Here is a 10,433-nt window from a genome sequence, read left to right on the forward strand (position 1 = left end):
AACCAATTTCAATACTTTGACTTGGAACCCCATCCTGAGAACGCATAATACATTTGGAGTCTTTTGACCACTAGGTGGGTGCTATAATCACAGGACATAATCTCATATCTGACCAACATTTTAATGTATGAAGTCCAAACTTGGTACAGGTACATGGTAGCTGATTGTGAGGACGTGCAAGGAATGTGGTGTCATTTGGCCTCTATGGGCACTATAACAAAGTAAATGAGCTGATATCTCAGCCATTCTTTATCCAATTGCCATAAATGTTGCTGTGACTGCTTGCTCATGCCATGGCAACGCTAGTTGCTAGTGGACTGCTTGGCCCCCTCATTGCTGCCTACAGCTATATTGCTCATTAAAAAGCTTTTGCTTATTCTGTGGTTAAAGCAAAAGTCTGTTTAAATGCCGAAGGGAGTTGTGACACTTGTTTTCTGTCATTGTAGCAGCGATATTCACATTCACGTGGTGCCGTTTCAAGTGAGTTATCAAGTTTGACGTGTTGCCAGGAATATACCAGATCACTAATAAGCAATGTCAGCACACTACCTTCATTCAGAAAGGCCTACATTTTTAGAAAGGCCTGACCAAGGACTGGGGTTGCAAATTAGCCAATTGGCTAGAAACCTTTTTATGCAACACATCTACTCACATTGTCATGGAGTGACTATGATAATTGTATGTAATAATGTGTGCTGCATTGTCCTTGATAAATAAACTAATAAAAAAAATAAAATAAAAAAATTCGGTTTTGTTCGTTGTTGGGTTGGAACCCCCCATCCCCCCCCAAATATCCAAATAACTTTTAGCCTAATCTACATCCTTGACATTCCACTTCCAGATATCCGTTACCTTGCAAAGCGAGACTACTTTTAGACTAACTATATGTCTGTAAGCTAAGCTAACAGAGGTAACGTCAGACATATCAGATCGTGTCTCTCGCATGTAATTGCAGTTTGCAAACACTGCACAACTAGGTTTGCCAAAATTTTAAAGTTGTTATGAAAGCGTTTATGGATTTACCCATATATAAAACAATTACAACCCAAAAAAGAAATCTTATCTTTTATAGAAGAACTGAAATGCTCAAAAGAAAAATGTCAAAGAAAAAAAGACCAAACATTTACTGGAAAAATTTTCATATTGTCTGTTCAGTTTAAAATGTACCGCAGAGTAAAGCTTTCTTCTTTCATCCTTCTCAGATGTGCAGCATTGAAAGAAAATCTTTTCCACCTCAAAGTTAGATCCCAAACACCATCATGCAATATACAGGAAGTTGGCCTCTGTTCCTTGTTCCTCTTCTGTCTTTCCTGCTTCATTACAACCCCTTACTGGCTTTTTCACTGAAAAACTGCACAATAGACTACTCTGAAGATGTGAATAAGCTGTGGGTTACATGCACACAGCGCAGCCTCACCGCTATTCCCGACGACATACCTAGAAATGCATCATTACTGGATCTCAGCTCAAACAGCATTTCAAATATCACCGGGACAGATTTAAAATATTTACCAAAGCTCGCCTATGCATATTTGGGATTTAATTTGATTTCCCACATTGATGATGGAGCTTTTGCAGACTCGGAGAAGTTAAAGGTCCTCTCTCTGTCCAGCAATAATCTTAAAAAAGTGACAGACAACATGTTTCAAGGACTGTCCAAACTAGTCAAGCTATCTCTGATGAGTAACCGTATCAGTTATATCTCCCCTGTGGCCTTTCAGTCCCTGGTCAGCTTAGAGGAATTAGATCTGGGCTCTAATTACCTACAACAAATAGCAGATGTTGCTCCCATCTTTAAACTACCAACTCTAAATAAGTTGTCTCTTGGGAACAACAAGTTCACCTCTTTTGAATCAGTCGACCTGCATTTAAACGTCTCAAACATAAAGACCGTGCTGCTGACTTTTAACCCTCTGAGAAAGTTCAGTCTTACAAAAGACATCTTTCCTCATTTGTGGTCTCTCGAGTTAATTAAGTGTAGCAGCGACATTGAATGGGACGTATCAAACAATACCTTTCTGAGAACCCTAACTAGTTTGGCCCTAGGTGGAACTTATATTAGCTTTGAGTCGTACCGCATGGCGCTGCAGACCACTGAGTCACTACAAACACTTTTTCTGACGTCGATGAAGGCGAGGATAGATGAAGGTCTCATAGATGTCGCCTGCCAAATTCCTTCTCTAAGAAGTCTTGATTTAGGGTATAACCACATTGTCAGCGTAGACGACAACCTGCTGCAGTCTTGTTCTCAGGTCACTGACCTCAGTTTATCTTCTAACAAGCTGTCCAACATGTCAGAGCATTCACTCAGATCGATTTCACAGCTCAGGTATCTGGTTTTGGGCAATAACCACCTATCCAAAGTGCCCCTCGCAATCAGAGGACTCTCCACACTGGAAACCTTGGATCTGAGATCCAACTACATCACTGAACTCGACTGCAACGCTTTCCTGAATTTAACAAGATTAACAACGCTTAATCTCTACCAAAATCTCATTTCAAAAATTAAAGGATGTGTTTTTCAAAGCTTGAAGGATTTGATAGAAGTTAATATTGCAGAAAATGCGGTTTTTACTTTTGACAATACTTTCAAGGTTGGCTTGCAGAAACTCAAATCTTTGAATTTACACAATAATCGTCTCTTAAAGCTCATGCCAGAAGACTTTAGAAACCTGTCCTCCCTCCGTTCTTTGGATTTAGAAAAAGACACATATTACGATGTGAATGATGGGGCTTTCCAAGGACTTGATAATCTTCAAACTCTTAGTATTACACCTGGACATTACAGAAAAGAGATGTTCATAGGACTTACACAGTTAGAGAATCTGACATTACATCTTACCTCAAAGTGGAAACCGAGAAGTTCTCAACAAAATGATTATTCACCTTTCTCAAATTTACCTAACTTGAAGAAGCTTATACTCAAAGTTTACACCACATTAATTTTCTTCGACATTACACAAGATCTGCTCAAGGGCCTTAAATCTTTAGAGTTCTTAACTTCTGACAATTTCTTCAGGAAGTCGTTGCACCCGGACACATTTAAACACACTCCCCGACTGAAGGTTCTTCAGATAATAAACAGCAATCTGTCACATTTAACCCCTGAACTGTTCTGGCAAATTCCAAACTTGCAGAAACTCGATCTCTCCAACAATAAATTTAGATATTTGGATTTCCTCGGCGGGGCGAACCTGCTGACCCTCAGATGGCTAAAACTCAACGGGAATGAGTTGTCGGTCATCAACGAAACGGCCCTCCAATGCCTCCCTGCGTTGACGTACCTGGACCTGAATAACAACCCTTTAACGTGCGAATGCTCCAACATTGGCTTCAAACAATGGGTGCAAAGCAACAACCAGACGCAGGTAGTTAATGGCCACCAGTATACTTGTGCCTTTCCTGTGAGCCAAAAGGGGAACAAGTTCCTTGACATTGACACTAGCTCCTGTTGTATAGACGCTGGCTTCTTCTGCTTCGTATTCAGCACTTGTCTGGTTCTGTTTACTCTCCTCGCATCCTTCATTTACCATTTCCTGAGGTGGCATCTGACCTACGCCTACTACCTCTTTCTGGCCTTGGTCTACGATAAGAGGAGGGGAAGGAAGGGCTCTCCTCACCACTACGATGCTTTTGTCTCCTACAATGTTTACGATGAAGCCTGGGTCTACGAGGAGATGCTTCCAGTGCTGGAGGGGGAGCAAGGATGGAGACTCTGTCTGCACCACAGAGACTTCGAACCAGGTCTGTTTGTATTTAAAGGGTGATTTCGTTATTGTTTTCTCAACCTGGAGACTACTTTTTGACTAATGTAAAAACATTTTTTTGAAAGTGGTCCAGAAAAGAGACTATTACATGGAGGATATATTTAATCATAATTAAGTGAAGTCCAAAGAGAAAACTAAGCGAGATCAAATTAAAATTATTATTTTACTACGCTCCTAGGAAAGATCATGCCATAATTGAATTTCAAAAAGAAAAGGCAAAGTTAAAATGTAAAATGATTCATCTTTTTAATTTTAAATTTGGTTTTTCCATTTCGATTTAAAAATTGGCTTTTCCATTTAGACTTGACAGATGTCAATGTAAGATTATGACGCGATGGGCTCTGTCTCTATAGAGCAAGAATATATATTTATTCATAATTCAAATTGAAAGTCCAAAGAGAAAATGAATCAAGAATATTATTTTACTATGCAAAAACTAACTATACTAGGAATAATAATGCCATAATTGAATTTTAAAAAGAAAAAGGAAACTGAAAAAGCAAAGTTGAAATGTAAAATGATTTATCTTTTGAATTTTGCATTTGACTTTTCCATCTGGATTTAACATTTGGCTTTTCCCTTTGGATTTAACATGTGGCTTTTCCATTTCAATTTAACATTTGGCTTTTTCATTTGGACTTGACAGATGTCAATGTAAGAGGATGACGTGATGGGCTCTGTTTCTATAGAACGAGAACGCTGTTACCGGCAGCCAACCAGGCTGTGACCCTTTAGGACAAATGAAATCCACATCCTCAATTTCGTCCTCTAAAAGTGATATTAACGTAATTATTCTAAGTGTCTGACAACATTATCAAAATGATCCCTACAGACATTTACAGACCTTTTTGTGAAAGAGTAAGATCCTTTTTGTTCAACCAGAAACAGCTCCAAAATCATCATCACCAAACCCACCAGACTCCATGTAAATAATCAGTACTTTTAGCGTGTATAGAGCCAGCATATTTTCACATGTAAATGGGTGAATTAGGGGTTTATTTTAACCAAACCAGAGTGGTGATTGTTGGAACAGTGGAAAGACGAACCAAGACAAGCTGATCGTTTGATTTAGTTTGACCCTAACTAATAAATAGAGTGAGAAGTAGAGTTATTTTCAAATAGACTTCTTTAAAATCTGCTGGCCATTAAAAAGCATGAATATTTCTGCAATTGCCTCACTTTTCAGACCTGAAGGCCACGTCCATTTATTTTTTACAGTTATGGACAAAAGTTAGGAAGGAAGAGTCCTGAAATTGCAAAGAAAACACCCGTTTCTCAGGAAAACCCAAACCAATACTGCATTAGAGAATTAAATTAGCCCTTTTCATTATTCAACTTAGAGCCACGTAGAAAGAGTTACTAGGCAGTTTGTCGGGGCAGCTCCTAGTAGAAAAAAAGGCTTTTTTATATAATTCCTGAGGTGCCTTGCTAGTCTGAAAGCAACTGTTGTTTTGACAGGTAGGCCCATCGTAGAAAACATTACAGACGCCATCTACGGCAGCAGGAAGACCATCTGTGTGATCAGCCGACACTACCTGCAGAGCGAGTGGTGCTCCAGAGAGATCCAGATGGCCAGGTAGGCAGCACCACCTCTAAGTCTAGGTACTAGTAATGCTAACTTTGAGGATTTTTTTAACTGATAGTCGACGCTCGTTAACCGATCAGTAACCCTTAACCGACAACAAAGTAAGGGAATCCAACTTCATACTTTCCGTGATCCGTGGACATCTACGGACTTGTAGCAGGCAGAACTTTCCTATAACCGCATGCACGACTGACCGATATAAGTCTAACAGCCTGCAGCGTGCATGTCTGGGTCTGCCTGGTTGTGGCTAGAAGGGATACGGACGGAAGTTATGTAAAATCTTGCAAAATCTAATTCATTAACATTATAGTAATATAATAAGTGTCGTTTTAGAACCTAAACTTAACTGTCGTTTTGGAGTCTAAACTTAATTGTCGTTTTGGTGCCTAAAATTAACTGTTGTTTTGGAGCCTAAACTTGACTGTTGTTTTGGAGCCTAACCTTGACTATTGTTTTGGTGCCTAAACTCACCTCTCATTTTTGTGTGTGAACTAAATTTAACTGTGGTTTTGGTGTCTGAATTTAACTATGGTTTTGGAGCCTAAATGTAACTGTCGTTTTGGTGTCAAAACTTAACTGTCATTTTGGAGCCTAACCTTGACTATTGTTTTGGTGCCTAAACTCAACTTTCATTTTAGAGCCTAAACTTAACTCTTGTTTTTATGCGTGAACTGAATTTAACTGTTGTTTTGGTGCCTAAATGTAACGGGGGCGTTTAGAGCCAAAGCTTAACTGTCGTTTTGGAGCGTAAACTAAACTCTCGTTTGGAGCCTAAATTTAACTCTTGTTTTGGTGCCTAATCTTAACTGTTCCGTTTGCTGCCAAAATTAATGGTTGTTTTGGAGCCTGAATTTAAAGGCCGGGTTTGGTGCCCAAACTTAACTGACGTTTTGGAGCCTAAACTACACTGTCGTTTTGGAGGGAAAACTTAACTGTTGTTTTGGAGCCTAAATTTAACTCTTGTTTTGCTGCCAAAATTAATTGTCGTTTTGGTGCCTATACTTAATGGTTGTTTTGGTGCCTAAACTTAACTGTCGCTGTGGTGCCTGAATTAAACTGTCATTTTGGTGGCTAAACTTTACTGTCGTTTTGGTGCCTAAAATTAACTGTTGTTTTGGAGCCTAAACTTGACTGTTGTTTTGGTGCCTAAATTTAACTGTTGTTTTGGTGTCAAAACTTAACTGTCATTTTGGAGCCTAACCTTGACTATTGTTTTGGTGCCTAAACTCACCTCTCGTTTTTGTGTGTGAACTAAATTTAACTGTGGTTTTGGTGTCTGAATTTAACTATGGTTTTGGAGCCTAAATGTAACTGTCGTTTTGGTGTCAAAACTTAACTGTCATTTTGGAGCCTAACCTTGACTATTGTTTTGGTGCCTAAACTCAACTTTCATTTTAGAGCCTAAACTTAACTCTTGTTTTTATGCGTGAACTGAATTTAACTGTTGTTTTGGTGCCTAAATGTAACGGTCGTTTTAGAGCCAAAGCTTAACTGTCGTTTTGGAGCGTAAACTAAACTCTCGTTTTGGAGCCTAAATTTAACTCTTGTTTTGGTGCCTAATCTTAACTGTCGTTTTGCTGCCAAAATTAATGGTTGTTTTGGAGCCTGAATTTAAAGGTCGTTTTGGTGCCCAAACTTAACTGACGTTTTGGAGCCTAAACTACACTGTCGTTTTGGAGGCAAAACTTAACTGTTGTTTTGGAGCCTAAATTTAACTCTTGTTTTGCTGCCAAAATTAATTGTCGTTTTGGTGCCTATACTTAATGGTTGTTTTGGTGCCTAAACTTAACTGTCGCTGTGGTGCCTGAATTAAACTGTCATTTTGGTGGCTAAACTTTACTGTCGTTTTGGTGCCTAAAATTAACTGTTGTTTTGGAGCCTAAACTTGACTGTTGTTTTGGTGCCTAAATTTAACTGTTGTTTTGGTGTCAAAACTTAACTGTCATTTTGGAGCCTAACCTTGACTATTGTTTTGGTGCCTAAACTCACCTCTCGTTTTTGTGTGTGAACTAAATTTAACTGTGGTTTTGGTGTCTGAATTTAACTATGGTTTTGGAGCCTAAATGTAACTGTCGTTTTGGTGTCAAAACTTAACTGTCATTTTGGAGCCTAACCTTGACTATTGTTTTGGTGCCTAAACTCAACTTTCATTTTAGAGCCTAAACTTAACTCTTGTTTTTATGCGTGAACTGAATTTAACTGTTGTTTTGGTGCCTAAATGTAACGGTCGTTTTAGAGCCAAAGCTTAACTGTCGTTTTGGAGCGTAAACTAAACTCTCATTTTGGTGCCTAAACATAACTATGGTTTTGGAGCCTAAAGTTAACTGTTGTTTTGGAGCCTAACCTTGACTATTGTTTTGGTGCCTAAAATTAACTGTCGTTTTGGAGCTTAAACTTAACTCTCATTGGTGCCTAAACATAACTGTTGTTTTGGAGCCTAAAGTTAACTGTTGTTTTGGAGCCTAACCTTGACTATTGTTTTGGTGCCTAAACTCACCTCTCGTTTTTATGCGTGAACTGAATTTAACTGTTGTTTTGGTGCCTAAATGTAACGGTCGTTTTAGAGCCAAAGCTTAACTGTCGTTTTGAAGCGTAAATTAAACTCTCGTTTTGGAGCCTAAATTTAACTCTTGTTTTGGTGCCTAATCTAAACTGTCGTTTTGCTGCCAAAATTAATGGTCGTTTTGGTGCCTAAACTTAATGGTTGTTTTGGTGCCTAAACTTAACTGTCGCTGTGGTGCCTAAACTTAACTGTCGTTTTGGTGCCAGAAACTTAACTGTCGTTTTGGAGCCTAAACTTAACTATCGTTTTGGAGCCTAAACTTAACTGACGTTTTGGAGGCTAAACTTATCTGTTGTTTTAGTGCCTAAACTTAACTGTCGTTTTGGAGGCTAAACTTAACTGTCATTTTGGAGCCTAAAGTTAACTTTCGTTTTGGTGCCTAAACTTAACTGTCGTTTTGGAGCCTGAATTTAACGGTCGTTTTGGTGCCTGAATTTTGGTGCCTAAACTTAACTGTCGTTTTAGAACTTAAACTTAACTCTCGTTTTGGTGCCTAAACTTAAATGTAACTGTTGTTTTGGGGCCTAAACTTAACTGTCGTTTTGGAGCCTAAACTTAACTTTCATGTTAGAGCCTAAACTTGACTGTTGTTTTGGTGCCTAAAGTTAACTGTTGTTTTGGAGCCTAAAGTTTACTGTCGTTCTGCTGCCTAACTTAATTGTCGTTTTGCTGCCAAACTTCATTGTTTTGGAGCCTAAAGTTAACTGTTGTTTTGGTGCCTAAACTGCCAGTTCTCATGACATGACGTTTAGCTATCCATTGTGAGGGCCGTCTAGCAGAGAGCCAATAACAAAAAAAACAACTCATAACTTACCTTGTTCCCAAACTAATTTGGAGCTTATGTCGTGTTTGGTGTCTGCAGCTACCGTCTGTTTGACGAGCAGGACGATGTGCTGATCCTGCTGTTTATGGAGGACATCCCTGCCCGCGAGCTGTCTCTGTACTACCGAATGAGGAGTCTGGTGAAGAGACGCACCTACCTGAGCTGGCCGCAAGCCGGTCAACACACGGGAGTCTTCTGGCAGAACATACGGCGAGCTCTGATGACACCTGGAAGTCCCACGGACAACCCAACCATGAGTTTCTTTCAGATCCAGGAATGAAAAACAAACAGTTTTTTGTTTAAACTGTAACAAATAATAAATTTCAAAAGGGATTTAAATGGGCTCTTCTTACCTGTAAAAAGGTAATTTGATATATGGGATGGATACACAAACCGAGGACCCGATGGGCCGGGCCGGGTTCGGACAGATATTTAGAAATGAGGTTGGGGCTCAGTCACATCAGCGTGATAAGGCATTGAACATTTTAAATTTAAAAAGCTTTTTATGTGCGCTTGTTGCCCCGTGTGCTCTGATGCAAACGTACATGTGTTATTAGTATGAGATAAAAACGAGATTTTAACTGGACATAAATATCTTAATGCCTGTCAGGCTCGGGCCTTGTTCCGTTAATCGGAAAATAGGGGTACAAGTTTGTCATAAGTTTTAAAAGATCTGTTGTGAGTAGATTGAAATGACATTGTATTTTTATTCAAGGAACTTCATCAGGCAACTTTTACTGTTTAAATAGTGAATTGTGGCCAATTAGAATAGACAGATAAAGTATTTCATATGAAACACTTCATCTGTGATACATGTTTTTATTAATGTACTGAACTGTAACAGAGGTCTGTGGTGTCCTGGTCACATGTTGAGGGTTTTTCTGAATGACATTTAGTCTAATTTCATTCACAAAGCACATGGCCGGTTACCATGGATACTACAGCTGTCTGTCAGGGCCACCTGAGGGCTGTTTGTGTAGGTGGGTGTTAGAGAGAGAGAGAGAGACACACAGAGAGAGAGAGACAGACAGAGAGAGAGAGACAGACAGAGAGAGAGAGTGAGAGAGACAGAGAGAGAGAGAGAGAGAGAGAGAGAGAGAGAGAGAGAGAGAAACAAAGACACAGCGAGAGAGAGAAAGACAGAGAGAAAGAGAGAGAGACCGACAGAGAGAGAGAGAGAGAGAGACAGAGAGAGGAGAGAGAGAGAGACACACAGACAGAGAGAGAGAAGTTTCCTTCATAATGTCTTTCCTTGTTTGTTTCTTTCTCTCTTTGTTACTTTTACAGTACAGGCCAAAAGTTTGGACACACCTTCTCATTCAATGTGTTTCTTTATTTTCATTACTATTTACATTGTAGATTCTCACTGAAGGCATCAAAACTATGAATGAACACATTATGGAATTATGTACTTAACAAAAAAGTGTGAAATAACTGAAAACATGTCTTATATTTTAGATTCTTCAAAGTAGCCACCCTTTGCTTTTTTTGATAACTCTGCAAACCCTTGGTGTTCTCTCAATGAGCTTCATGAGGTAGTCACCTGAAATGGTTTTCACTTCACAGGTGTGCTTTGTCAGGGTTAATTAGTGGAATTTGTTCCTTTATTAATAAAAAAGCAAAGGGTGGCTACTTTGAAGAATCTAAAATATAAGACGTTTTCAGTTATTTTACACTTTTTCATAATTCGATATA

At 39.1% G+C, this 10,433-nt stretch overlaps 1 protein-coding gene across 5 annotated transcripts in view; it reads left to right on the forward strand.

The window, feature by feature from the left end:
- LOC120572279 (toll-like receptor 13) overlaps positions 1-9,842 on the forward strand; it is a 54,753-nt gene extending 44,911 nt beyond the window's left edge. For 3 of the 5 annotated variants that reach the window (XM_039821519.1, XM_039821518.1, XM_039821517.1), the window contains 3 exons: positions 1,203-3,744; positions 5,226-5,343; positions 8,778-9,842. In XM_039821519.1, the coding sequence (XP_039677453.1) occupies positions 1,260-3,744; positions 5,226-5,343; positions 8,778-9,018 (2,844 nt within the window). In that variant the 5' untranslated portion in view covers positions 1,203-1,259 and the 3' untranslated portion in view covers positions 9,019-9,842. The remainder of the gene's footprint in view (positions 1-1,202; positions 3,745-5,225; positions 5,344-8,777) is intronic. The other 2 variants (XM_039821521.1, XM_039821522.1) reach the window with 1 other exon arrangement.
- Positions 9,843-10,433: the final 591 nt, after the last annotated feature.

The sequence above is a fragment of the Perca fluviatilis genome, chromosome 14, assembly GCF_010015445.1.
Source record: "Perca fluviatilis chromosome 14, GENO_Pfluv_1.0, whole genome shotgun sequence".
In the NCBI taxonomy this organism is placed as follows: domain Eukaryota; kingdom Metazoa; phylum Chordata; class Actinopteri; order Perciformes; family Percidae; genus Perca; species Perca fluviatilis.